This window comes from Pongo abelii, chromosome 13 (assembly GCF_028885655.2).
Source record: "Pongo abelii isolate AG06213 chromosome 13, NHGRI_mPonAbe1-v2.0_pri, whole genome shotgun sequence".
Taxonomy (NCBI): Eukaryota; Metazoa; Chordata; class Mammalia; order Primates; family Hominidae; genus Pongo; species Pongo abelii.
In genome coordinates this window covers 128422019-128448557 of record NC_071998.2, presented here as the reverse complement: position 1 = coordinate 128448557, position 26539 = coordinate 128422019, and the positions used below count along the sequence as shown (strand labels likewise).

Genomic DNA, 26539 nt, shown 5'->3' with positions numbered 1-26539 from the left:
TGAGTCCCCAGCCCGGGCCCCGCGTGGCTCCGCAGCCGACAGTGCCTCTTTCCTGCAAGCGAGTCGGCCTCCTTTCCCGGGCCCGGGAAAAGCGCGGCTCTCCAGCACCGGACCCTGCGAGCCAGCCTCGCCCGCCCACCCCCACGCCAGGCCGCCTGCCTCCACGGCCGGGGGATCCCCTTGCTGAGTGGGCGGGAAAGGGAAGGTGAGCCATAGCCGCGGGGCGCCCGGGCTGAGACCCTGGAGCGGGGGAGCGGCGCCGGTGATTCAGCCGCGCCCGCGTCTCTCACCTGCGCGGGCCGGACGGCGGCAGCTTGGGAGCAGAGGCGAAACCTGTCCGCCCGTGGGCGTGGCCGGTGGTGGGCGGGCGTGGCCGGTGGTGGGCGGGCCCGCCCGGCCTCCCGCCCCTCGTCCCGCCCCGGGGCCCCTATCCCGCGGCCCCGCGGCCCCGCCCGCCTCCGCCTCCGGCTCCCCGCACTCTCTGGGTCCACGCGTCGTCCTCCCGCGCGCCCGCCCGCCCATGGCCGGGAAGGTGCGGTCACTGCTGCCGCCGCTGCTGCTGGCCGCCGCGGGCCTCGCCGGGCTCCTACTGCTGTGCGTCCCCACCCGCGACGTCCGGGAGCCGCCCGCCCTCAAGGTGCGCGCCCGGGCACCCAGCGCACGTCTGGGGAGCAGCGGGCCGGGCCCGGAGCCGGGGAGGGGGTGCGCGGCTGGGAGCCTGAGCAGGATCAGCCCGGGACCCCCACGGTGCTCTGCTCCTGGCGGGCTGGGTGGGGTCCCGGGTTCCGCACTCTGCGCTCCCCGACCGGGTAAGCGAGGGGGGCGGTGGCGCTTCCAGGGCTACGCGGTGCTGGAGGAACAAGTCCCGGAAATTCCGCGCCCGCCGCCGAGTCCGTCAACGCAGCCCAGGGGCTGTGTCCCCGCTCCCGGGATGCAGCCCAGCGATGCCCCCTGGGTGCTGCCAGACGCCCGCCCTCAGGCCTGTGCGGGCCCCCCGGGGCACTCCGGGCCACTTCTGCTCTGTGCCGCCGCCCCGGAGGGTGCGGTTAGAGGCACATCGACTGGGTATTCAGCCCAGATGGGAATCCACAAGCCCCAGGACCCAGGGCCCCCGCCAGGACACGAGGGTGGCCCAGAAAGAGAGGAGGGCTTGAGCGGAGCAGCCCTGGCCGGTCCTCAAAAGGTTGGAGCAGGCTAGCCTGGATCTCCACTCCAGCAGGCCCAGGGACCTCCTGACCGGCCCCTTTAACCCTTTATTGGGCTTGTAGGGGGGTGGGGTGGAGAGCGAAGTCCCCCAGCCCGATGGGGAGTCAGAAGCAGGGTGTTCTGCGGCCCTGCAGGACAGCCATGTGGCAGTGCACGCGCTGGCCTGTTGATGCTCTGGGCTCTGGGGAGGCCTTGGTAGGGATGGACTGGTGCGGCCCTCTTGGAGGCTGGAATTGGCACCCGGGCCTGGGAGACTGGTCTCCAGCTTTCCAGGTGGATCCAGGATGCTGGCGCAGGAGCTGGAAAAGGGCATTTACAAGCTCATGCCACTCAGGTCTGCAAGAAGGCCCACCCAGCGCCCCCAACAAGGCAGGGCCAGCTTCTCTCTCTGGCCCTGGCTTGGAGGCCTAGGGAGAGTGTCTTCAGAGCCGACCTGGCTCTGAGGCCCACGGCCAGCCTCGGTGGGCCTTCTTCAACTGGGGCCCTGCCCCTGCATCCTCAGGTTGGGCTGCCGTCAGAGGAGTTGGAAGGAGACAGAGGAGGAAGGAAGAGGGGAGGAAGGAAGAGGGACTCTAGGGAGCTCCTCCTGCAGAGGAGCTTCCTCTCCCTGAGCCTGGGAAACTTGTGCCCCAGGGAAAAGTCCCTGGGGACCCTCTGTCCCTGACTCAGTCCCTCAGTCTGCCCTTGCCAGGAAGGCTGCTGCCCAGACCCTGGCATGCTGGCTTCAGGTAGTCAGGAGGGAAGAGTCACCTCCTCCCACTCCCCCACCCCGCCCTGTTCTCCTTCCAACCATGGCCTCAGAGGAGGCCTCAGCATGAGGCTTGGCACATGACTGAGTGGGGGGGCGGTGGCAAACTGGAGGAACCCAACTTCACGTTTGGTGTCAGGGTGTCAGGGCCCCCAGACACCCCAGGCTGACTCCCTCCCCCTCCCCCCAGTACGGCATCGTCCTGGACGCTGGCTCTTCACACACGTCCATGTTTATCTACAAGTGGCCAGCAGACAAGGAGAACGACACAGGCATCGTGGGCCAGCACAGCTCCTGTGACGTTCCAGGTGAGGCCCAGCCCAGCCAGGACACCCACTCACTGCAGGGTTTCTGGGGCCCTCTCCAGCCTTAGCTGGTGCAGGTCCAAGCATTTAGGGCCTTCTGCTTAGTGTTGGGTGGGGCTCACTCCAGGCAGAAGCCCTGGAAAGAGAGAGGCTGGGCCCCCTGCGCCTGAGTGGGGCCAGGAGTCGTTTGCATTCTAGAAAGGAAGCCCAGGCAGCAGGTGGGAGGTTTGGGCCTCGCTGGGCCCAATATTGGCTTCTGTGCCCCAGATGGAGCAGGAAGAGGTCTGGGGGCCTGGCGGGCACACCCAGGCAGGCCTCAGGAGGCCAACCTGGGTGGACCATGCCCAGGGCTTTGTCCTAGCACCTGCACCCACACCCTCTCAGCAGGCAGCAGACTTGGTCTCTGGGTGGCACCTGGGCCCCTTTGTCTCCAACCTGGGCATTTCTGGGGCTTAAACTGGAAAGGTGTGCCACCTGGTCTGGGAGCCCATGGCCCCCACCCCCACCCTCACTCTCCTGGCCTACGGCCCACCTAGGGGCTGCCTGTAAGGCATAGGCTCATCTCTCTGCCTCCCTCTAGGTGGGGGCATCTCCAGCTATGCAGACCACCCTTCTGGGGCCGGCCAGAGTCTTGTTGGATGCCTTGAACAGGCGCTTCGGGATGTGCCCAAAGAGAGACATGCGGGCACACCCCTCTACCTGGGAGCCACAGCGGGTATGCGCCTGCTCAAGTGAGTGTGCCTGTGCCCTGGCCCTGTCCCCATGATAGCCTTTGGCTGTGACCCCTTGCGGGGTGGACCCTGAGCACCCCTACAGTAGGCTCCCAGCCACCTGGGGAGAAGGCCTCTTGGAGTTCTCTGTGTTTTGCAGCCTGACCAATCCAGAGGCCTCAACCAGTGTGCTCACGGCAGTGACTCACACACTGACCCAGTACCCCTTTGACTTCCGGGGTGCACGCATCCTCTCAGGCAAGGAAGAGGGGGTGTTTGGCTGGGTGACTGCCAACTACCTGCTGGAGAACTTCATCAAGGTGGGCCCAGCAGCCAGACAAAGAGCCAGGGGGCGTGGGCACCCTTGGCCCCTGGTTGACCCCACACTCCCCTCTCCACAGTACGGCTGGGTGGGCCGGTGGTTCCGGCCATGGAAGGGGACACTGGGGGCCATGGACCTAGGGGGTGCCTCCACCCAGATCACCTTTGAGACAACCAGTCCAGCTGAGGACAGAGCCAGCGAGGTCCAGCTGCGTCTCTACGGCCAGCACTACCAAGTCTACACCCACAGCTTCCTCTGCTATGGCCGTGACCAGGTCCTCCAGAGGCTGCTGGCCAGCGCCCTCCAGGTGCCCCTCCACCCTGGCTCACCTGCACTGCACTGTCCCCTCCTGGAGCAGAACCTGGACAGCCACCGTGCTGTGGAAGGCTTCTCCAGGCTGGGCTTTAATTGGCTGGAAAGACAGGTGGGAGGATCAGAGCATGAGCAAAGGCCCAGTGGCTGGGCTGGGCCTGGAGAAGGGAGGGCCAGGGACGGCTCTCAGAGAGAGCCTGGTCAGGGGCGTTGGGATCTGTCAAGCAGGCAGTGGGGAGCCATGGATTGCCCCTGAGCACAAAAGTGAAGTTGCCAGAGTGAGACCTGTGGGAGGTTCGTCAGGCTGGTCCTCTGGATCGGCGGTGGTGCCACCCTGTCACGCTGGTGATTCCCCCAGACCCACGGCTTCCACCCCTGCTGGCCGAGGGGCTTTTCCACCCAAGTGCTGCTCGGGGATGTGTACCAGTCGCCATGCACCATGGCCCAGCGGCCCCAGACCTTCAACAGCAGTGCCAGGGTCAGCCTGTCGGGGAGCAGTGACCCCCACCTCTGCCGAGATCTGGTTTCTGGGCTCTTCAGCTTCTCCTCCTGCCCCTTCTCCCGATGCTCTTTCAATGGGGTCTTCCAGCCCCCAGTGGCTGGGAACTTTGTCGTGAGTAGGGGCAGGCGGGTGGCTGGAACTTTGTCGTGGGTAGGGGCAGGCGGGTGGCTGGGCACTTTGTCGTGGGTAGGGGCAGGCGGGTGGCTGGACACTTTGTCGTGGGTAGGGGCAGGCGGGTGGCTGGGCACTTTGTCGTGGGTAGGGGCAGGCGGGTGGCTGGACACTTTGTCGTGGGTAGGGGCAGGCGGGTGGCTGGACACTTTGTCGTGGGTAGGGGCAGGCGGGTGGCTGGGAACTTTGTCGTGGGTAGGGGCAGGCGGGTGGCTGGGCACTTTGTCGTGGGTAGGGGCAGGCGGGTGGCTGGGCACTTTGTCCTGGGTAGGGGCAGGCGGGTGTCTGGGAACTTTGTCGTGGGTAGGGGCAGGCAGGTGGCGGCAGGTGCTCTGAGCCGCTGGGGTCCAGTCACAGTGTGACTGCACCCCCTACAGGCCTTCTCTGCCTTCTTCTACATTGTGGACTTTTTGCGGACTTCGATGGGGCTGCCCGTGGCCACCCTGCAGCAGCTGGAGGCAGCCGCAGTGACTGTCTGCAACCAGACCTGGGCTCAGGTGAGCCCCACTCCCACTTCTCCAGGACTGTGCGGAAGGGCTCAGCCTCTGCCTCCGCATGCCTCCCCAGCCCTGCATGGACAGGCCTCTCGGAGCACCCGCTGCAGTGGGGGCGATGGCAGGCATTAGGCTGACTCCAGAGGTGGCGGGGCTGTGGCCGGGAGGCTGTGAACAAGTCGGGCGGGTTGGAGAAGCTTTGCCAGGCCCGGCCCTCATCCCAGATCTGGAGGGCAGGGGGAGGCCGGTGCCCAGATTTCTGGCTTCTGCCACTGGTCCCCTCCATGGTGCCACAGAAGGGAAGATGAAAGTGGGGCTGGGCACGGGGAGTGTGCCCACCGGAGACTCCAAGAGAAACGTACGAGTCGTCCCAGGACTGGGGTGGTGAGCGAGGCCCCATTTTGTCCTCCCAGGGCCTAGTCTCAGACACACTGAGGTGGGGGAGATGGGGACAGGCGGCGAGCCAGCGGGCAGACTCAGGCCTGGAGCTCGTCCTGTTCCCCTGGCCACACACCAAGGTGTTGCTGCCTCCTGCTCCCTGGTGGCCATGCCTGCTGTCCCTCCTCACTGGCCTTCCAGCATGGGCGCTGGCTGGGGAAGGATGGAAGCCTGCCCTGCCGGGGGTGCCCCTCGGACTCGGTCTTGCCATTCGTGTCCGGGCCTGTGTGGTGGTCTCTGGCCTCGCACGGCCCGTGTGTGTCTGGGGAGGGGTGAAGCACGCCGCCGGCCCCCTCTCCCCGTGGGGCCGAGACCTCCCGGTGGTCGCCTGCCTGACGGTGTCCCGCCCGCGTCCCAGCTGCAAGCTCGGGTGCCAGGGCAACGGGCCCGCCTGGCCGACTACTGCGCCGGGGCCATGTTCGTGCAGCAGCTGCTGAGTCGCGGCTACGGCTTCGACGAGCGCGCCTTCGGCGGCGTGATCTTCCAGAAGAAGGTGGGGCGGGGCGGGGCGGGGCGGGGCGGGGCGGGGCGGGGCGGGGCGGGGGCCGGCCTGGGGGGGCGGGGCCTCTCGGGAGCTGAGGCCACGCCCCTCGCCGCAGGCCGCGGACACTGCAGTGGGCTGGGCGCTCGGCTACATGCTGAACCTGACCAACCTGATCCCCGCCGACCCTCCGGGGCTGCGCAAGGGCACAGACTTCAGCTCCTGGGTCGTCCTCCTGCTGCTCTTCGCCTCCGCGCTCCTGGCTGCGCTTGTCCTGCTGCTGCGTCAGGTGCACTCCGCCAAGCTGCCGAGCACCATTTAGTGGCCGGCGGGGGCATCTGCCCCATCCCTCCCCCCACCCCTGTATCCCCACCCCGTACTCCCACCCCTCCCCCAACCCCTGTACCCCCCACCCCTGTATCCCCACCCCTCCACCCACCCCCACCCCTCTCCCACCCCTGTACCTACCTCTCTCCCCACCCCTGTATCCTGCATTCCTCCACCCACTCTCTATCCCCCACCGCTCCACCCCACCGCTGTATTCTCCATCCTTCCACCCCACCCTCAGCGTCTCTGCCCCTAAGGCAGCCCAGGAAATGGGAACTGAGACTCTGGTACCCACAGGGGCCTGGGTGGGCCAAGAGCGTGCAATCCAGCTCCTTGAACCCCTCCAGCCCACTTCAGCCTGGGCATCACTGCAGGCCCCGTGCTCCTCCTCCTCCTCCTCAGGGCTGGGTCTCCAGAGTGGGGCCTTGGTTCTGAGAATCAGCCCTTAGAGGCTCCTTCTGTGGAGTATGGGTCTGTACTGGGGAGGGTCACAGCATACGGGCTGGCAGCCAGCCCAGCACCTACTTGTAAAAATTTTGTAATAAAAAGTTTTTCCTAGAGACATGAAAGGAGAGTGTCTGTGGGGTGGGGCATCCTTGCTGTGGCCTGTGCCCCCACCTTCCCGCTGTTCTGGCCGCACGGGCCTGCCCCTGGTCCTGAGGGTGGACACCAGCCCTCCCTACTGCCTTCTGCTCTGGAGCCAGGCCTGGGGCACTGGCTGCTGCCCTGCTGTGCCATGGCAGCCTAGAGTAGCTGCAGGATGGCTGGCCCGAGGGAACGTTCCTGGGCCTTTGAGTCTTCTCTGGCCAGCAGAGTTCCCCAAAACCATCACATCCAGATCTGCGTTGGTGACCAAGGCCAGACTGAAGGTTGGGTCCTGGTACAGTGAGCCTGGGGTGAGGGTAGGGGTCAGGGAGGTGCCGGACAGTGGGTGGCAGCCAGCCAGGTGGCTTCCTAGGGGGCAGTCAGTGCTGGTAGAGACTGGAGGGAGGGCAGGCCCTCATCAGGGGGTGGCACAGGGGTGGGAGATGAGATCAGGACCAGGACCCATAGGCAGGAATCTTGCACAGAACCTGGCTGTGGAGCCAAGCCATGCAGTGGCACAAGGCACCTTGCCCTTCTCACCTGGGGCTGAGTGTCCTGCACCTCCAAAAGGCATCCCGCAGCCCCGGCCAGGCCCTGCAGCCCCTCCCCAAGCCAGTTTTCTCCAGGATGGGGAGGCCTGGTCTTGCCCACTCGCCTCCTCACCTTTCTGGGAAGTGAGCTTAGACACTGTCTCTATGCTCAGTGCCCTGGCAAAGAGGGTGGTGGTTCTTATTCTGCTCTTCCCTCCTCTCTTCACCTTTTTTTTTTTTTTTTTTTTTTTGAGTCATTTGATAAACCTGAGGGCAGCCAGCCCCAGCTTTGGAGTTCTGAGACTGGAAGGACCAAGGGGACACCCCGGGTTGGAGGTCTCACTCTTGTTCTCTGAATGACTAGTCAAAGGAGGTTTCTAGTGGGATGGGGTGGGCGTGCTCTTGGGAGGCAACAGGTGAGGTGCAAGGGGGGCATCAGAGATGCCCGTTGTCAGCTGGGCACAGTGGCTCACGCCTGTAATCCCAGCACTTTGGGAGGCTGAGGCTGGCATGTCACCTGAGGTCAGGAGTTCAAGACCAGCTGAGGCAACATGGTGAAACCCTGTCTGTACTAAAAATACAAAAATTAGCCCGGCATGGTGGCACGTGCCTGTAATCCCAGCTACTCGGGAGGCAGAGGCACGAGAATCACTTGAACCCGAGAGGTGGAGGTTGCAGTGGGCCGAAATGGCACCACTGCACTCCAGGCTAGGCGACAGAGACGCTGTCTCAAAGAAAAAAAAAAAGATGCCCATTGTCCTGGGGGAGCTAAAGGGCTGTCACCTGGGGACCGTGAACACCTTGGACAGCTCCCAGCTCCAGTCCTCAGTGGCTCCGGATCACTCTTGCCCCCTGGTGGCCTCACTGAGTGCGGCCGCCGCGGCTCCAGCCAAAGCTGCAGTCGGGGCCGGGGCCGTTCTGTGTTCCTGTATTTGCTTTTCCCGCGAGTGGGGGTGCCCCTGCCTCTGTGGGCACACCTGTGCCTCCCTGCGCACCTGCCCAGCTCGTGAGCACCTGTCTGCGTGCGCCCGGCGCTCCTGTGTCCCTGTGCGCTCGCGAGGCTAGGCCCACACAGGTCCTCTGCCCCATCGCGGGTGCGGGTGAGGGGCTCGGAGTCCTACCGGGAAGAGGCCAGAAGGGAGCGCATCCCGGAGAAGCCCACCCGCGGCCCAAACCCAGCCGGACTTCTGGGAACCGCACCGGCCCCGGAGGCCGCAGGTGCCGGGACACCCTGAGGCCGGGAGAGGTCCAGAGAGGCCCGGAGAGGGGACCAGAACTGGAGCAGGGGGAGGGGGCGCAGGCTGGGGCCGCCCTCCCGCCCCCTCAGGTGGAGCGCGCAGGCGCAGTCTCCGCGTGCGCGCCTCGCCGGCGCCTCCATCCCGGATCCTTGCTGCAGCGTCAGCGCCGCCGCCCGTGCCTTTCCTCTTCCTCCTCCTCCGTCCTCCCCCGCTGCCTCCGCTGCTCCCGACGCAGAGCCCGGAGCCCGCGCCGAGCCCCCGGCCTCGCGGTGCCATGCTGCCCCGGCGGCGGCACTGAAGGATGGCGACGCCGCTGCCTCCGCCCTCCCCGCGGCACCTGCGGCTGTTGCGGCTGCTGCTCTCCGGCCTCGTCCTCGGCGCCGCCCTGCGTGGAGCCGCCGCCGGCCACCCGGGTGAGCGAGCGCGCTGGGCGCAGGCCGCGGGGCGCCTTGGGGCGCCCCGGGGCCGGGATCGCCGGGCGGGGACCGGGTTGCCGGGCGCCGCCGCCGTCGTCCTGCGCAGGCCCGCAGGCCCTGCAGGCCTGGTCCGCTGGTGGCGACTGCCCCGCCTCGCCCAGGATGGAATAAACAGGCTTGGCCGGAGGGCGCAGCGCCGAGCCTCCAAAAGGCCGCGCCGGATGGGGCTTCTGCCGGTTCCCAGAGGCGTACGTTAGATTCATGGCTTCTTCCGCCGGGAGCCCGTCTGGCTCAGGCCTCCGCGCCGCGGCCATCTGGCTCTGGGCGGGCCCGCCGGGAGTCTGCCTGTGTGCGTCTCTGTGTGTCTCCGTGTTCGGTGCTCCTGCGGGTGTGGGGCTGGCCCTGAGTGCCCGCCGGCTTCGCTGCCGGTGCGCGTCCCGGGGTCGGGGACTAAGTGCTGCTCTGCCTGTCCTCACGCCTTGGGTGGCGCTGGGCACCGGCCTTGTGCGCCATGGTGGGCTCTGAAGTTCTGGGGGCACTTGATGGCGCAGGCTGGGGGTCCTGTTGTAGCTTCAATAGGAGGGAGACTGTTGTAGCCTCAGAGCCTTTTCCTGTATCCCCTGCCCTCGAGGGCACTGGCATACTGTCTTTGGGACTGAGGGCTGCAGGTGGACTCCGGAGGAAGGTGATAAGCCCAGGGTCCTGGGACACCCTCCCAGCTGCACAGATGGGTCCTGAGGGTCCAGAGAGCAGAGCTCCCTGCAGGAAACCAGGATGCAAAGCTGACCTTTTTCTGGGGAGACTGAACTGGGAGACTTTGCGACTGCATTTGTGCAGTCCTCCTGGCAGCCCCTGCAGAAGAGGTGCTGTGAGCCCATTTTACAGGCAAGGAGTCTGGGGCATGGCGAAGTCAAGTGGATTGTGGCACAGCTGAGGCGCTGATCTGGGCAGCCTGGTTCTGTGTGTGTGGCCTCAAGGGGCCAGAGTGAGGCCGGCTTCCTCCTGGGCTCAGTGCCCCTGGATGGGAGGTGGGCATGAACAGGAGAGGCTTCCGAGAATCAGAGTGTGCCCGGCCAGGAAAGGCGGAGGCCACCTATTCAGGAAACGGGGCTGCAGCTGCTGTGCTGAGCCCGGGTGGGTGGCGGGTGCCAGTCCTCAGTTCACCGGCCTCTGCAGCTTCGTGTCTGCCTCACCAGGAGACCTGGCAAGGCCCTCCCTAGGCAACTCCTCCCACTCCCAGTGCCCAGTGCTTGGAAGGGAGGGCCCTCAGGCAGCCCAGACGTTGGCGGGTGGGGGGGTGTGTGTGCCAGCCACTGTCCAGCTGCTCTTGTTCCTGGGACCTCTTCTCAGGAGGAGGAAGTGGAGGATGGAGGCTCCTGGGCTGGGGAATAAGGAGCTGGGAGGGGCCTGGAACCCAGACCCTAGAGCCAGCTTTGTACCTCAGGCCCCTACCTTTGGCGTGGTGGACGGTGGGTTATCAGCACAGGAGCAGGAACTGCCTCATTCCCCAGGTGCCAAGTTGGCAGGTGGGCCCAGGTGGACCTGCTGGCACAGGTTTAATGTTTAACGTGCCCGAGTCCTGGCCCACTGATACTGGAGGCTGCTGCCCCAGGTCGTGGAGGGTGTGCGGTGCCTGGCGTTGGCTCCCGTGCCCACCTGCCACTGCGGCTGCTGAGGCTGCTGGAACTGCCTTGGAGGGAGGCGGACAGCCTGAGGGCCCTGAGTGTCAGGTTACCAAGGAAACCAAGCCAGCTAGCCAAGGTCTGGAGAAGGACGATGCCCCGTGTGGCCCTGGTGGCCCTGCCTGCAGTGTGCAGTGTGGGGCTAGGCAGAGAGGAAGAGTCCTGGTTAGCCAGAGGTGCCACCGCAGACTCCCCAGGCAGGGTTGATGGCCCTGCTGGGGTTCCCCTGGCTCCACTGGCTCGCTGTGACTGGGGACATTCCTTAGTTTTGAGGCAACTCAGCTGTATCCCAGAGGGGAAACTGAGGCAGAGGGCCATTGTCCCCTCGCCCCGTTCTCCAGCACCAGGATAAGACTGATTAGCCACATGTGTCAGCTGGCACTGTGGCCTGGGTCCCTCATCAGCGAGGTGAAAGTGTGGTTAGGAACTAGGGAACTAGGGCCTGGCCCGCTGTCCCCAGCACTGCCAACCTCGGCCTCCTGAGGCCCGTGGGTGCCACCTGGCCCCTGACTGCAGCCCCTGGTGTGGTGGCTTTGGGAGTGACCTGCCTGGGTTCTGTGTCTGAGGCCAGTGAGGTCAGTAGACTCCATCTTGTGTCCTTGGTGCCTGGGGGACAAGCCAGAGGCTGGAGGAGCAGCATCCCTTCCAGGCTGCACACTTGTTCGGTGCCGGGTTCAGGGGAGAGCCATACGGGAAGGAGAGGTCGCTGGCGGCATCGTTTGCTGCTCCCCAGAGACAGACCTGGGCCCTTCCCTCTGGGACTCCCAATCTGGACGGGGTTCCTGGCTTGCTGTGGGGCATGTTGAGGCCAGAGGCTGGGCTTGTGGGGCTGCACGGCCCTGCCCAAGAGAACTCAGCACTGCCTGGACAGTGAGGCTCAGCTTCTGAGCTGAGGGCTCTATCGGGCCTGGAAGTGGACCCTGGGGAAGGGGGTGGGGCAGGGTAGTTCTGAGAAGTCCTAGGACTGTTCGCTTCCTGGTTCTGAGCCCTGGCGTCAGGGAGGAAGGGCCTGTCCAGAACAATGGCCAGAACCAGGCCCGGCCAGCTCTGGGGGTGGTGGGGGCGGGTGGCTGGGGCAGCACTGCGGTGTGCAGGGGCCGAGCCCTGCGGGGCCGTGAGCCGGCCCTGCCTTCTGCTTCCTTCCCAGATGTAGCCGCCTGTCCCGGGAGCCTGGACTGTGCCCTGAAGAGGCGGGCAAGGTGTCCTCCTGGTGCACATGCCTGTGGGCCCTGCCTTCAGCCCTTCCAGGAGGACCAGCAAGGGCTCTGTGTGCCCAGGATGCGCCGGCCTCTGGGTACGAGAGCAAAGGGGGAAGTCAATGGGGGGATGTCCCTGCGTGAACCTCTCCCCGTGAGAATCGGCTGGCTGGGCGCGGTGGCTCATGCCTGTAATCCCAGCACTGTGGGAGGCCCAGGCTGGTGGATCTCTTGAGGTCAGGAGTTCAAGACCAGCCTGGCCAACATGGTGAAACCCTGTCTCTACTAAAAATACAAAATAGCCAGGTGTGGTGCACGCACCTGTAGTCCCAGCTACTCAGGAGGCTGAGGCAGGAGAATTGCTTTAACCCAGGAGACGGAGCTTGCAGTGAGCTGAGATTCACCACTGCACTCCAGCCTGGGTAACAGAGCGAGACTGTCTTTAAAAAAAAAAAAAAAAAAGAAGGCTGGGTGCGGTGGCTCACGCCTGTAATCCCAGCACTTTGGGAGGCTGAGGCGGGCGGATCATGAGGTCAGGAGATCAAGACCATCCTGGCTAACACGGTGAAACCCCATGTGTACTAAAAATACAAAAACAAAATTAGCCGGGTGTGGTGGTGGGTGCCTGTAGTCCCAGCTACTCGGGAAGCTGAGGCAGGAGAATGGCGTGAACCCGGGAGGCAGAGCTTGCAGTGAGCCAAGATCGTGCCATTGCACTCCAGCCTGGGCGACAGAGCGGGACTCCACCTCAAAAAAAAAAAAAAAAAAAAAAGCAGCAGCCTGCAGCCTCAATGCCCAGGCCCATGCCAGGTGGTCTCAGGGCCCCTGGACCTTGTGGGGTGTTGGGTCCAAGGCCTGGGAGATCCTCATTCACTCTCCACGAAGCCTCCCATCCTTTCCAAATGGAGCTGGACCCAGGCCTGGGGCAGTAAGGCCCTCCCAGGGGAAAGGCTGCACGATGCGAAATGCTGGGGTGGCCACGGGAAAGGAGGGGCCCATTCTCCTAGGCTCTGCAGGGTCTGCCCAGAACCCCTCCAAGCCCCCACTTCCCTGTCCCCAGGCAGCTCGCTCTTTTCCACCACTCACTGTCCTGTCCACCCGTTGGCAAATGTTTAAGGGTGCCAGCACTGGCTGGGCGCTGGGGATGCCCCGCTCGCCAGCCTGAGCCGCATCTGTCGGGATGGCCAGTCACTGAGTGACTTCAGGTGTGGTGAGGGCTTTGCTCAGAGGTACTGGAGGTGAGAGCAGCAGCGGCTTCCTGGAGGGGGTGTTGAGAGGGGCACCGAGAAGTGGCTGTAAGGGGCTGTGTGGATGCACCTCCTGCCAACCTGGGAGCATCCACCCAGACTGTGCAGCCCACAGTGGGTACCGGTGGGGCCCTGACACCAGCCCAACCCCTGACAGCTGTCCCTGTTCTCCCAATGACCTGGGGAGGGGTCCCGGGTGCTTGGCTGCCTTCGGCTTCCCCCCACTCCTTGGGGAGTCCCTGCCCCTCTGCCTGAGAAGGTGCTTGGAGGTGGGGAAGCAGAAGGGGCTGTGCTGGCCGGCCCTTTATGGACATGGGTTGGGGCGAGAGACCCCACTCCTTCCTCCCCCTGCCCGGTCTTTGGACATTTCCCTAGCGCCGCCTCCCCCTTGCCCTGCCTCCACTTTCTGGGAAGCACTGCCCCTCACAGGAAGCGCCCGCACTGTCACCATGGCAATCTGGGAGGGAGAGGGCCTCCAGGCGTGTACCCAGTCCTCAGGCTCCTGGGAGGAACCTGCCAGGAGTGGGGAGGCCGGGCCTGGGGCTGCCTCCTGGATGGACCCCTCCACCTGATGGCCCCTCACCCTCCCCAGGCGGGGGCCGGCCCCAGCCCAGACTGGAAGATGAGATTGACTTCCTGGCCCAGGAGCTTGCCCGGAAGGAGTCTGGACACTCAACTCCGCCCCTACCCAAGGCCCGACAGCGGCTCCCGGAGCCTGGTGAGACCCCCGCTTCCCCTGCCCCACGGCCCTGTCCCCAGCCCGGTGCTCTCACTCTAACCTGTTCTCTCTTGCAGCCACCCTGGGCTTCTCGGCACGGGGGCAGGGGCTGGAGCTGGGCCTCCCCTCCACTCCAGGAACCCCCACGCCCATGCCCCACACCTCCCTGGGGTCCCCTGTGTCATCCGACCCGGTGCACATGTCACCCCTGGAGCCCCGGGGAGGGCAAGGCGACGGCCTCGCCCTTGGTAGGTCTTGGTCGGGGGTGAGCAGGGGCGGCAGGGCCCCCTGCAGAAGGTCGCCCTCACACGCCCCCTCCCGCAGTGCTGATCCTGGCGTTCTGTGTGGCTGGTGCGGCCGCCCTCTCCGTAGCCTCCCTCTGCTGGTGCAGGTGAGCCAGTGGCCGCGGGCAGGGCAGGGAGGGTGCCACACGCTCAGAGGTCTCAGGCCCCACTCCCCACAGGCTGCAGCGTGAGATCCGCCTGACTCAGAAGGCCGACTACGCCGCTGCGAAGGCCCCTGGCTCACCTGCAGCTCCCCGGATCTCGGTGTGTGGCCCCCTTCAGCCCTGAGGCTCCCGCCCAACTCTGGCCGCCACCTGACCCTCGCCTCCTCCTTCCCACAGCCTGGGGACCAGCGGCTGGCACACAGCGCGGAGATGTACCACTACCAGCACCAACGGCAGCAGATGCTGTGCCTGGAGCGGTGAGTGGCCGCCCCGGCCCTGCCACCCCCACCCACCCACCTCCCATCCCCACCTCCACCTCCATCTCCACCTCCCCTGGCCAACTTCACCCTGGGCTCTGCTCCCCTGCCACCCCAGGGCTGAGGTGGGCTGAGTGCCCACTTCTAGACTGGGCCACTGGCACCTCGAGGGTGTGGGGAGGACCCAGCGATCCCCCCCCACCCAGGCATAAAGAGCCACCCAAGGAGCTGGACACGGCCTCCTCGGATGAGGAGAACGAGGATGGAGACTTCACAGTGTACGAGTGCCCGGGCCTGGCCCCTGTGAGTGCCTCAGGGTGCAGGGAGGGGCGTACCATCTCCTGGGGTTCCCTCCCAGCAAGTATCCCCCCAGCCCACCCACTGCCCGGCCTGACACCCACGTTCGCAGACCGGGGAAATGGAGGTGCGCAACCCTCTGTTTGACCACGCCGCACTGTCCGCGCCCCTGCCGGCCCCCAGCTCACCGCCTGCGCTGCCATGACCTGGAGGCAGACAGACGCCCACCTGCTCCCCGACCGCGAGACCCCCGGGGAGGGGCAGGGCCCGGAGCTTCCCACTAAAAACATGTTTTGATGCTGTGTGCTTTCGGCTGGGCCTCAGGCTCCAGGCCCTGGGACCCCTTGCCAGGGAGACCCCCGAACCTTTGTGTCAGGAGACCTCCTGGTCCCCTGCACCTCTCCTGTTTGGTTTAGACCCCCAAACTGGAGGGGGCAGGGAGAACCATAGAGCGCAGGAATGGGTGGGGAATTCTAGAGACAAAAGCCAATTAAAATCCATTTCAGACCTGCGGCTTCTGCCTGTGTTGCCAGTTTGGGTTAATCTTCCGCCACCTCATCTCCCATTTGGGGCCCTGGTAGATGGACCCCTGAGTGGGGGGCCTGGGGTCTGCTCTTGCACCCCCAGAGGGAGGAGGCCTTTCTGTCCGCTCATTAGGAGGACCTTCCCGTCCCGTGGAGCTGGAGGAGAGGCCGCCGGACTGTCCCCACCCTCCTCGGCCAGGCCTCACCCCTGCAGACCCTTCTATGTAGGTGGAAGAGGGGAAGGGTGCAGCGTAGGGCTGGGCCAGCCCAGAGTTGGCTCTGCGGCCCGGAAGACCCCATCCTGTGCGATACAAAGGGCTGGAGCAGGGGACAGTCCGCACACACCTGGATGTGGGTGCCTGTCACCTCCAGGCAGAAGGAAAACAATGCAGACATTGAGTCTGGGTTTCTCATGGGGACCGCGGACGCCAGGCCCTGCAGCACACAGAGAAGGGATGGCAGGCAGAGGTACCTGTGTGATACCAGCTATGCAGAGCCAGGTGGACCCGGGGGCCAGGTGAGGGGTGTGATGGGAGGGGCCTGGACACCTGGAGCTGGGACTTGGCCACTCCTAAATTTGGAGCAACAAGGCCCCGAGAGAGGGAGGGGAATCATGTGGTCAAAAGTGCCCAGATCAGGCCAGTACCAGGTCAGGGTGCAGGGGCTGAAACTCTCTGTCCCACTGACACTGGGGATGTAGGAGGACTGGGTTCAGAAGCCCCTCAGTGGTTGTTAGGAGTCTGGAGGTCCAGGCACCTAGACAGCCCTGGCGTGTTCGTGTTATTAATCAGGGTGCTCTTATTTATTTATTTATTTATTTATTTTTGATAATGGAGTTTCGCTCTTGTTGCCCAGGCTGGAGTGCAATGGCGTGATCTCGGCTCACCGCAGCCTCCGCCTCTCAGGTTCAAGCGATTCTCCTGCCTCAGCCTCCCGAGTAGCTGGGATTGCAGGTGTGCACCACCACACCTTACTAATTTTGTATTTTTAGTAGAGACAAGGTTTCTCCATGTTGGCCAGGCTGGTCTCGAATTCCCAACGTCAGATGATCTGCCCGCCTCTGTCTCCCAAAGTGCTGGGATTACAGGTGTGAGTCACCACACGCAGCCAGTCAGGGTTCTCTTAGAAGAACAGAACTAATAGGAGATATACATATATATGGAGGGGGGCAGGTGCAGTGGCTCACGCCTGTAATCCCAGCACTTTGGGAAGCCGAGGCGGGCAGAGTGCCCAAGCTCAGGAGTTCGAGACCAGCCTGGGCAACACAGTAAAACCCCCGTCTCTACTAAAATACAAGAAATTAGCCAGGTGTGGCAGTGTGTGCCTGTAGTCCCAGCTGTCTGGAGGCTGAGGCAGGAGAATCGCTTGAACCCAGGAGGCAGAGGTTGCAGTCAGCCAAGATTGCACCACTGTACTCCAGCCTAGAGACAGCAACGCTTTGTGTTAAAAAAAAAAAAAAAAAAAGAAATACATATATATGAAGGGGAGTTTATTAAGTATTAACTCACACTATCACAAGGTCCCACAATAGGCTGTCTGCAAGCTGAGGTGCACGGAGAGCCATTCCGAGTCTCAAAGCTGAACTTGGAGTCCGATGTTCTAGGGCAGGAAGCGTCCAGCACGGGAGAAAGATGTAGGCTGGGAGGCGAGGCCGGTCGTCTCCTTTTCACGTTTTTCTGGTTGACATTCACTGGCAGCTGATTAGATGGTGCCTACCAGATGAAAGGTGGGTCTGCCTTCCGCAGCCCACTGACTCTCGTGTTAATCTCTTTTGGCAACACCCTCACAGACACACCCAGCATCAATACTTTGTACCCTTCAATCCGATCAAGTTGACAGTATTAACCATCACACCTGGCATGGGGAAGATAAGGCCCACTGGGCACCATCCCTGGAGAAAGGGTGGTCCAGGCAGGCTGGGGGAAAATTGTTCACCCCTGCTGGGGGAGACTGGCTTGACCTAAGCAACATGTTTTGGGGGCCAGAGCCCACCCAGACCAGGAAGCCCCCTTGCCTCTCACCTCTCACTCCTCACCTGTGACCTCGGGCTGGCCCTCAGCTGGGATCCTCCATGTCCCTCTGGGCACTGCTGTGATGGGGCAGGGTGTGATGGGAGCCTGTGTGTGGGCCCTGGTGTGATCGGTGCCTGCGTGCATGGGGCAGGGTGGACGCTGAGCCCGCGCCCACCGTCCTTCACTCTAAGCCATTAGCCACAGGGAAAGCGGGCAGGTGTAGAGAGGCCTGGGTGTCACTCAAGGGCGCAGGGCAGCGTCTGGCCCAAGGCCAGGGTGTCACTGGCTGGGAGGTTCCCCTGGACCTCCACGGTCAGTCCCTCAGGTCACAACACTCACCTATCCTCCTGCTGGCCTGACGCAGGGGCCCAAGAGCAGCCTCCTAGTGTGTCCTATCTTCTTCTTGTTCTGGGGGTCCCCAGCCTGTCCCCAGGGTCCCTGCTGCCCATTCTCTCAGGTATTGGCAAGGAGGGACTCCCTCCCAGAGCAGCTGTGTGAGAAGGGAGCTGGTGGGCCTGAGCTGGGGAAGGGTTGGCAGGGGGCTGGGGTCCTCCGGTTGGGGCATAGGCCCCCATGCAGCCTAGCACCCTGCTCCCCACTCGCCTTTTTGGATTTTTTTTTTTTTTTTTTTTTGAGACAGATTCTCACTCTGTCAGCCAGGCTGGAGTGCAGTGATAATGATTTTGGGTCTCTGCAACCTCCACCTCCCAGGTTCAGGTGATTCTCCTGCCTCAGCCTCCCGAGTAGCTGGGACTACAGGTGCCCGCCACCACGCCCGGCTGTTTTTAGTGGAGACGGGGTTTTGCCATGTTGACCAGGCTGGTCTCGAACTCCTGACCTCAGGTGACCCACCTGCCTTGGCCTCCCAAAGTGGGATTACAGGCATAAGCCACCACGCCAGCTTTTTGGCTTTCATTGGCCCCTGGCCAATTCAGACAGACGGCCTTCAACTTTGTCCAAGCTCCTGCCCCCACCCATCAGGAGCCCCCTTGCTCCCACAGGCCCCAGGCTGTGGGTGAGCTGCCCTGGGGCCCCCAGGGACTCTGGAGACCCCAATCCTGGGCTTGGGGTCTGGCTCAGCCTTGCCTGGGGGCCCATTACTCAATTCCTTTCCACTTTACCTTCTGCTGTTCCTGTCCCTGTCCCAAGGGCCCTGGCGGCAGCAAGAGGCAGATTTCACCTTGGTTTCTGGCTGGACTCTGAGCCCTGAGCCCGCCTGAGCCTGCTGACCCTGGCCCAGCAGCCCAGCACCCCCTCCACCAGTTCCCACTTGAAGAAGCCCAGCGGGGCACTGATGTGCGTCTTCCAGCCTCGGCTACCTCCCCACTTGGTGCCCTGCCCACACCTGGTGACCTCCTGAGCACAGATGCCCAAGGGTGACATGCCCAGACTCTGGCGGAGACGACGGGGTGGCACTCATCTGTGCAGAGATGCCCCCAACCCAGCAAGACGCTGGGGCAGGACCATGCTTGGCCCAGAATGTGGGGCGTGTGATCCCCTAGCCAACATCCTAGGAAGTGAGGACCTCCCCAGCTTCTGGCCCTGGGAGGCGATCTTGTTCCCCACCCTGGGTGGCTGGGTGGGCCGGCCCCAGGTTCAGAGTCCCTGGCTGCAGCCCTCCCCTACAGCCACGCAACACAGAGGAGCGGGTCCCGGCAAAACCTGGGGTGCAGAGTGGGTCCCTGGAGGACCAGAGCCCCACCCAGCAGGACACAGACGTGATCCCCCCACGCCTTGGGGCTCAATGGGATGAGAGTGGGAGGGGAGGGGCTGAGCTCACCCACTGCACCACCCTGTGCTGCCCCTCGACCAATCCCTCCACTTGGGGGTCCCCTTGGCCACCTGCCAGGCTCCGTGCACCCACCCACCTTTCCCAAGGCGAGGTCAGAGGGGCTCTCCAGCCCCCAGATCCACCTGTTACTGAGAATAAAGGGCAGTTTCCCTTCTTGCCGGAGCCATGTAGCTTTGCAGCAGGCCGCCAGGGGGCGCTCGAGACACGCATCTGGACTGCCTGGCTCAAGCCAACCCCTGAAGCAGGTGGGGGGACAGGAAGACAGCCAGGCTCAGCCCGCTCCCTGAGACGCCCCTCGGGCTGGGGCTGGGTGCCCCTCACCTTGCTGCTGCCCCGGGTGCCGCTGTCTGCAGGGGGCAGCTGGCCGGTGGTCTGCTCTTGGTCTGGAGTGGGGCCCACTGGGTTGAGGCCTCTTCAGTGGGCATCCACCGGGAAGCTGGCCCACAGTGAAGGCTCCGCTGGGAAGAGCTTGTGTCCTGATCATCACGATGCTCACAGACCACGGAGCTGGGGCGGGCTGCCTGCCTGGGTCCACACAAACCCAGGGAGTCAGGAGGCCTGGGTGGGGTGAGATGAGGGGGAGCCCCTGCCCCCTGACTTTCTCTTTGACTCATGCCCTTCTCTTTCCTCTGAGAGGCTTTCGTTCTGACCCATTTCTGGGCAAAACCCCTGAGCCCCGTTTGCCAGCTCACAGGTTCCCACGCACGACTGGGCCCCATGGCAGCCACCCTGCCCAGGGTCCTCAAGGAGGAGCAAGCCAGGGGCGGAGGGTGGGGGAGGCTCCTTCAAATCCACCCAGGGAGGGAGCAGGCTGTGGCTGCGGCTGAGGTCGGTGGCAAGGGACCCTGCCAGCCTGGCAGCACAAACAGGAAGGATGGCGGGCTCTGGCAGCCAGAGGCCGGGTCACCCGCAGGCGTGGCAGGACGGCCTCCTTCCTGCAGGAACTGCCGCCGGGTGCCTGTTGCAAGGAGAAGAGGTGGGGTGGCGTGAGGCTGAAGCCAAGGTGTGGCTCCCCGGGGGCCCCCTGCCAGAGGAGGAGCACTGGGGCGGGATTAAAGGCCCAGGTGCCACTGTGGTCATCACCGAAAACATGGGAGGCTGGAAAGGCGGGGCTGGAGGCAGCTGCACACTCTGGTGCCAGCCCCTAAGCCAAGCAGCTCAGGCACTGACAGTTTCCCATGGCGCCCACAGGCACCCCTCCCTCCAAACCCCCCTCCCTCCAAACCCCTCCCTCCAAGCCCCCTCCCTCCAAACCCCCCTCCCTCCAACCCCCCTCCCTCCAAGCCCCCTCCCTCCAAACCTCCCTCCCTCCAACCCCCCTCCCTCCAACCCCCCTCCCTCCAAACCCCCTCCCTCCAAACCCCCCTCCCTCCAAGCCCCCTCCCTCCAAGCCCCTCCCTCCAACCCCCCTCCCTCCAAGCTCCCCTCCAAGCTCCCCTCCCTCCAGCCCCCTCCCTCCAAGCCCCCTCCTTCCAAACCCCCCTCCCTCCAAGCCCCCCGCCCTCCAAACATCCCTCCCTCCAAACCCCCCTCCTTCCAAGTTCCCCTCCCTCCAGCCCCCCTCCCTCCAAACCCCCTCCCTCCAAACACCCGTCCCTCCAGCCCCCCTCCCAAGCCCCCTCCCTCCAAGCCCCCCTCCCTCCAAGCCCCCCTCCCTCCAGCCCCCCTCCCTCCAGCCGTTGCACAAGTTCCGCAGCACAGCTCAGCTCAGAGGCTACACTGCGCCACAGGGGTGGGGGCCTCTGACCACCACCCTGTCGCAGTCTTGCCTCTGTCCCCACAGTGGGATCCTCCCACTTCAGTCTCCAGCTGCCAGCTGCCTGGTTCCCCTCCCAAGGCAGCCTTGTCCTCACTGTGGGGCCGGGGAGAGGCCAGCAGCCCCTGGGGCCCAGAAGTAGAACAGGACAGGGATGGGGTGGTGAGAGGCAGGCCCCCTCTGAGGGTGCTGGGGCAAAGGTCTGGACAACAGTTCATGGTTGCCATTCCTCCCAGGACACACGATCTGAGCCCCCAAAGGACCTGACAGGACAGATGCGTCCTCATTCCCAGCATCCCAGCGTTTTGGGAGGCTAAGGTGGGAGAATTGCTTGAGCCCAGGAGTTTGAAACTAGCCTGGACAACATAACAAAACTCTGCCTCTACAAAAATTTTTAAAAAATTAACCAGGCATGGTAGTGCACACCCATAGACCCAGCTCCTTGGGAGGCTGAGGTGGGAGCATTGCTTGAGTCCAGGAGGTTGAGGCTGCAGCGAACCGTGACTGCGCCACCGCACTCCAGCCTGGGCAACAGAGCAAGACCCTGTCTCAAAAAACAAAAAACAAAAACCCACACACAAAAAAGCAAACTTGGCTGGGCGTGGTGGCTCACACCTGTAATCCCAGCACTTTGGGAGGCTGAGGCGGGCAGATCACCTGAGGTCAGGAGCTCGAGACCAGCCTGGCCAACATGGGAAAACCCCATCTCTACGAAAAATACAAAAATTAGCTGGGCGTGGTGGCAGGCACCTGTAATCCCAGCTACTTGGGAGGCTGACACAGGAGAATCACTTGAACCCGGAAGGTGGAGGTTGCAGTGAGCCAAGATCGCACCACTTGATCCTGACTTCAGGTGATCCACAAGCCTGGGCCTCCCAAAGTGCTGGGATTACGGCCTGGGCAATAGTACAAGACTCCCTTTCAAAAAACAAACAAACAAACAAACAAACAAACAAACCAAGCCTGACCTGCATTGAGATCTCCAGGACGTCTGGGTCTGGCCACGCCCGGGACCACACAAGGTCCTGTGCAGCAGAGTGGCAATGTGGTTGGGTGAAGAGGCTGATGGAGCCTCCCACTGTGGCTGAGATTGGGGTGTTGGTTGGCTGGGGCTCAGGGTGACCCTGCAGGGCCATCCCAGCCTGGCTGGCGCCCAATGTGGGCTGGTGTAGAAGAAGGAACCTGGCCTCGAGGCTCCAGGACCTGGCTAGAGGGAGCGGGGAGTCTGGACTTCAGGCTGGGTCCCTTCCTCTTCCTGGAGCGGGTGCTGGCCCCCAACCCGCTTGCGTCAGGGACAAAAGGACTCCTTCCCTTTCCAGCCTGGAAAGCCCCTCTGCTGCAGGCTGGAGGAAGGGACCCTGGGCCCAGCCTATAGTCAGCAGCTTCTATGGGCATGGATCTGGATGGGGAAAAGGACAAAGCAGCCTCCATCCACAGTTCATTCTGGGACCAGGCCCTTGCAGGCGCGCGCTGGGCTCCTGTGGGAAGACGCTAAGGGCCCCAGGACAGACCTCCTCTCCAGGCATCTAGGTTCCTAGATGGCAGAGGCGGCAGCGTGGGGTGGGGTGGCCCAATTGGGAGCCTTAGCCTCCGGCAAAGAGCTAAGCACAGCACATCTACAATGTGTAAGATTCTCCTGGGAGACCAGGGCCCAGCTGGTGGTGAGCTGGGGGAAGTGGGTGATGCTGTGGTGGGAGGAGCCACCTGGCCCTCTGGGGAAGTGCACTCTGTCTGCAGCGCCCAGGCCTGGGTAGCTGGGTGGGGGCTGGGGGGCCATCTCTGCTCAGGGTGCCCGCACCTGGGCCTTCTCTTCCCTGGGCCAAGCCTGCCCGAGCCTCTCCGTCCTCTGCCTGCCCAGCTGGACATCTCTGGGCCTCTCTGGAGACCAGTGGGGTGGGCTGTGGGGGTGTCATATTGCCCTGGCTTGGCACCCTTCTTGTGGCTGTACCCCTCCCAGCAGCCCCATGACTAGCAAGTCCCCGAGATGGGGGTGGGGACAGTGGTTGATGCCAAAGGTTGTGGGGGCAGGGGTGGGGCAGGAGCAGGAAGGTCCCCTGAGTTCCCTCACCTTGGGCAGAGATAAAAGGAGCAGTTCCAGGCGGGGCTAAGCCAGGGCGTAGCTGTGATTTCAGGGCACCTCTGGTGGCTGCTGTGATTTGAGACTCTCGGGTCTCTTGGCTGACTGATCCTGGGAGACTGTGGATGAATAATGCTGGTGAGTGTCTGGCCCTGGGGGAGGCCTGGGCTGGGGAGAGCTAGGCAGCCTGGGAGGACGGGGTGGTGCTGAGTGGGGCATGTGGGTGTCTGTGAGCCCAAATGACAGAGCCTCCCCTCCCTTGTGCTGCTGCAGGGCACGGCCCCACCCGGAGGCTGCGGGGCTTGGGGGTCCTGGCTGGGGTGGCTCTGCTCGCTGCCTTCTGGCTCCTGTGGCTGCTGGGGTCAGCCCCTCGGGGTACCCCGGCACCCCAGCCCAAGATCACCATCCTTGTCTGGCACTGGCCCTTCACTGACCAGCCCCCAGAGCTGCCCAGCGACACCTGCACCCGCTATGGCATCACCCACTGCCACCTGAGTGCCAACCGAAGCCTGCTGGCCAGCGCCGACGCCGTGGTCTTCCACCACCGTGAACTGCAGACCCGGCGGTCCCACCTGCCCCTGGCCCAACGGCCGCGAGGGCAGCCCTGGGTGTGGGCCTCCATGGAGTCGCCTAGCCACACCCACGGCCTCAGCCACCTCCGCGGCATCTTCAACTGGGTGCTGAGCTACCGGCGCGACTCGGACATCTTTGTGCCCTATGGCCGCCTGGAGCCCCACTGGGGGCCCTCGCCACCGCTGCCGGCCAAGAGCAGGGTGGCCGCCTGGGTGGTCAGCAACTTCCAGGAGCGGCAGCTGCGTGCCAGGCTGTACCGGCAGCTGGCGCCTCATCTGCGGGTGGATGTCTTTGGCCGTGCCAATGGACGGCCGCTGTGCGCCAGCTGCCTGGTGCCCACTGTGGCCCAGTACCGCTTCTACCTGTCCTTTGAGAACTCTCAGCACCGCGACTACATTACGGAGAAATTCTGGCGCAACGCACTGGTGGCTGGCACTGTGCCAGTGGTGCTGGGGCCCCCACGGGCCACCTATGAGGCCTTCGCGCCGGCTGACGCCTTCGTGCATGTGGACGACTTTGGCTCAGCCCGAGAGCTGGCGGCTTTCCTCACTGGCATGAACGAGAGCCGATACCGACGCTTCTTTGCCTGGCGTGACAGGCTCCGCGTGCGACTGTTCACCGACTGGCGGGAGCGTTTCTGTGCCATCTGTGACCGCTACCCACACCTGCCCCGCAGCCAAGTCTATGAGGACCTTGAGGGCTGGTTTCAGGCCTGAGCTCCGCTGGCCGGGGGAGGTGGGTGTGGGTGGAAGGGCTGGGTGTCGAAATCAAACCACCAGGCATCCGGCCCTTACCGGCAAGCAGCGGGCTAACGGGAGGCTGGGCACAGAGGTCAGGAAGCAGGGGTGGGGGGTGCAGGTGGGCACTGGAGCATGCAGAGGAGGTGAGAGCTGGAGGGAGGTAACGGGTGCCTGCTGCGGCAGACGGGAGGGGAAAGGCTGCTGAGGACCCTCCCCACCCTGAACAGATCTTGGGTGGGTCAAGGCCTGGCTGGAAGAGGGTGAAAGGCAGGGCCCTTGGGGCTGGGGACACCCCAGCCTGCAGTTTGTGGGGTCCAAACCTGGGACCCCGAGCTTCCTCGGTAGCAGAGGCACTGTGGTCCCCGAGACACAGGCACGGGTCCCTGCCACATCCACAGTTCTGAGGTCCCTGTGTGTAGGCTGGGGCGGGACCCGGGAGACCACGGGGAGCAAACCAGCTTGTTCTGGGCTCAGGGAGGGAGGGCAGTGGACAATAAAGGTCTGACCAGTGTCTCGTGGGTCTGGCCAGTGTCTCATGGGTCACGTCCGTGCAGGGCCACAGAGCCTGCGTCTGCCCTCCCCTGACATGTCGCCCTCATGGCCATGGGGCTGCTTGTTCCCCACGGGGGGTCCTGTCTCCTGACTTCGGGGCCTTTGCTCACCCTCGGCATGAGAACCCTCCCTGTGCCGGGCTGCCCACTGGCTCCCCCAGTTCCTACAGCCTCCGCCAAACTGCCCCATATCAGAGAGCCTTCTGTGTCCCCCAAAAGGCCAAGGCGAGCCCAGGAGTTCGAGACCAGCCTGGGCAGTGTAGTGAAACCTCATCTCTACCAAAAATATACAAGAATTAGCAAGGCGTGGTGACTCACGCCTGTGGTCCCAGCTACTTGGGATACTGAGGTGAGACGATGGCTTGAGCCCAGGAGGTTGAAGCTTCAGTGAGCCGTGATCACATCACGGCACTCCAGCCTGGGCAACAGAATGTGACCCTGTCTCAAAACAAAAACCAAAAACAGGCCAAGGTTGGGGAAGAGTAGGGAACGGACGTCAGAGGCCTGGCCAGGCTGAAAGCGCCCATCTCCCAGGCCCGCAGGCTGGAGGGTGTCTGGGGTGACAGGGTCTGACCTGTGCCTTGGAGCTCCCTCTGGTGGCCAGTGCTGGGGAGGCACTGGGGATGCGGCTGCTCCCAGGGAGCCCATGTAGTGGCCGGTGGGGAGTGGGGCGAGGAGGAGAGAGGCCAACCCACGGGTGGTGCTGACCAGGACCCCAACAGGCTAAGCCCCCGGGGCTGGGGCACAGGGCTTGTCCCTACCCCAGGTGGGGGTGAGCAGGTCGAGGGCAGGAAGCCCCCCTCACCCATGGCTGTGGCTTGTGGGAAAGACCTGCTGGTAGCTTCCTGCCCTGACCTAGCCCTGTGGACTGAGCAGGGAAAAGCAGGTGTCTTGAGGCTGCGGGCTGGGGTGGGAGGCTGATCCCTCACTCACTAGCCCAGGGTCACCTTCCTGCTGCAAAGGAGCTGGGAGGAGTGGGGAGCTGTGGCCTCAGAGGTCTTCATTCACTTGAGGATGCGCCTTCTATGTGCGCCCAGACACTGGACACCACACAGCCCTACTCCACCCCATTCACAGGTGGGGAACCTGAGGCTGGGAAGCGCCGTCAGAGCCACCCATGAGGTCAGCCTGCCCTCTGTCGCCCTCTACAGGCCACGCGGAGGAACTGCCCCACCTCCCCGGGGCGCCCCGGCAGGTGCCAAGCCACTGCCGCAGAACCGCCTGATCCCGAACTCCCTGTGCAGAGACCAGACTCGCCCGAATACGGGGAGAAAAATGAGCCGCGTGCAGCAGGGGCAGCCTCGGTCCCCTGCCTGCTCCGCCCACGGCGAGCGTTCCTGGGGCCTCGGGTTTCCCCCCTTCCGCTGGCTGCTCGGAACCGCAGGACCGACCCACCTGGCCGCCCTGCTTCCCCTCCAGGTGGGCGCCACCTGGACTCCAAGTGCTGGTTTACAAAGCACACAGGAGACCCTTACGGGGTGAGCTGGCGCCTCGCCAGCGTCCGCTCGGAGCGACCCGGGGACAATGAAGGCTTGGGGCGCCTCTGCAGAGTCGCCAGCGCGGTGGGCGCAGCCAGATGCCTCTGGGAGAAGAGCGCAGCGCCCGAGGGTCCCCCGGCCTACGAAGGCTAAGCCGGGGTCTCGGATTGGATGTGGGCGCGTCGCGTGACGCCCGGCGAGGGGCTTCCCGACGGCGGCGCGCGCAGGGTCTCCGGCCCGGGTCGGTCCCGGGCGCGGCGCGGGCGGCGGGCGCCTCCTGGCGGGCGCGGACGGAGCGCGGCGCCTTTAAGCGGGGGCGGGCGGGGCGCGGGCAGAGTCGCTGTCGCCGCGGCCGCCGGGGCGGAGCCAGCGCGGATCGGGTCCCGGACGCCCGAGCGCCCCGCCC

The 26539-nt window shown here is 64.3% G+C and overlaps 4 protein-coding genes and 1 long non-coding RNA gene across 9 annotated transcripts; 3 read left to right on the top strand and 2 right to left on the bottom strand.

Annotated features, from left to right (window-relative positions):
- The first annotated feature begins 456 nt into the window (after window positions 1–456).
- Window positions 457–6576, top strand: ENTPD2 (ectonucleoside triphosphate diphosphohydrolase 2). Its single transcript, XM_024252367.3, has 9 exons — window positions 457–637; window positions 2145–2262; window positions 2840–2990; window positions 3130–3289; window positions 3371–3598; window positions 3962–4216; window positions 4654–4773; window positions 5567–5701; window positions 5808–6576. The coding sequence occupies exons 1-9, from the start codon at window positions 521–523 to the stop codon at window positions 6009–6011; spliced, it is 1488 nt and encodes a 495-aa protein (XP_024108135.2). The 5' UTR covers window positions 457–520; the 3' UTR covers window positions 6012–6576.
- A 1418-nt stretch (window positions 6577–7994) lies between these two features.
- NPDC1 (neural proliferation, differentiation and control 1) lies at window positions 7995–15144 on the top strand. 4 transcript variants are annotated; one of them, XM_024252375.3, is made up of 9 exons: window positions 7995–8782; window positions 11615–11761; window positions 13503–13628; window positions 13706–13876; window positions 13953–14019; window positions 14092–14176; window positions 14254–14333; window positions 14540–14636; window positions 14743–15144. In XM_024252375.3, exons 1-9 carry the CDS (start codon window positions 8671–8673, stop codon window positions 14833–14835), a joined length of 978 nt encoding a protein of 325 aa, XP_024108143.2. In that variant the 5' UTR covers window positions 7995–8670; the 3' UTR covers window positions 14836–15144. The 4 variants fall into 4 exon arrangements, with proteins under 4 accessions (XP_024108143.2, XP_063570633.1, XP_063570634.1 ...); XM_024252376.3 differs by having other exon boundaries at window positions 8475–8782; window positions 14707–15144; XM_063714563.1 differs by having other exon boundaries at window positions 14540–15144.
- A 1464-nt stretch (window positions 15145–16608) lies between these two features.
- Window positions 16609–26365, bottom strand: LOC129048108 (uncharacterized). Of its 2 annotated transcripts, none has more exons than XR_008510167.2 (3): window positions 26051–26365; window positions 22783–22910; window positions 16609–19483 (listed from the first exon to the last, which is right to left on the bottom strand). It is a non-coding gene; the product is annotated as an uncharacterized LOC129048108 (long non-coding RNA). The 2 variants fall into 2 exon arrangements; XR_008510166.2 differs by lacking the exon at window positions 26051–26365 and having other exon boundaries at window positions 16609–16866; window positions 19280–19483; window positions 22783–23659.
- LINC02908 (long intergenic non-protein coding RNA 2908) lies at window positions 19478–22787 on the bottom strand. The gene is given in 3 exon segments (XM_024252379.3): window positions 19478–19849; window positions 19851–19916; window positions 21683–22787. Coding segments are annotated over 3 exon segments (576 nt in total). The 5' UTR covers window positions 21851–22787; the 3' UTR covers window positions 19478–19507.
- On the top strand, window positions 22822–24618 carry FUT7 (fucosyltransferase 7). The gene is made up of 2 exons (XM_003777502.5): window positions 22822–22929; window positions 23065–24618. The coding sequence occupies exons 1-2, from the start codon at window positions 22917–22919 to the stop codon at window positions 24078–24080; spliced, it is 1029 nt and encodes a 342-aa protein (XP_003777550.2). The 5' UTR covers window positions 22822–22916; the 3' UTR covers window positions 24081–24618.
- Window positions 26366–26539: the final 174 nt, after the last annotated feature.

Bases quoted from the DNA above. Each gene is read 5' to 3' on its own strand.
- ENTPD2 (XM_024252367.3), top strand. From the start codon at position 521: ATGGCCGGGAAGGTGCGGTCACTGCTGCCGCCGCTGCTGCTGGCCGCC. The intron at 2,991-3,129 runs GTGAGTGTGCCT...TGTGTTTTGCAG, and splicing joins GCGGGTATGCGCCTGCTCAA to CCTGACCAATCCAGAGGCCT. The intron at 3,599-3,961 runs GTGCCCCTCCAC...TGATTCCCCCAG, and splicing joins TGCTGGCCAGCGCCCTCCAG to ACCCACGGCTTCCACCCCTG.
- NPDC1 (XM_063714563.1), top strand. From the start codon at position 8,671: ATGGCGACGCCGCTGCCTCCGCCCTCCCCGCGGCACCTGCGGCTGTTG. The intron at 11,762-13,502 runs GTACGAGAGCAA...CACCCTCCCCAG, and splicing joins CAGGATGCGCCGGCCTCTGG to GCGGGGGCCGGCCCCAGCCC. The intron at 14,020-14,091 runs GTGAGCCAGTGG...CACTCCCCACAG, and splicing joins GCCTCCCTCTGCTGGTGCAG to GCTGCAGCGTGAGATCCGCC.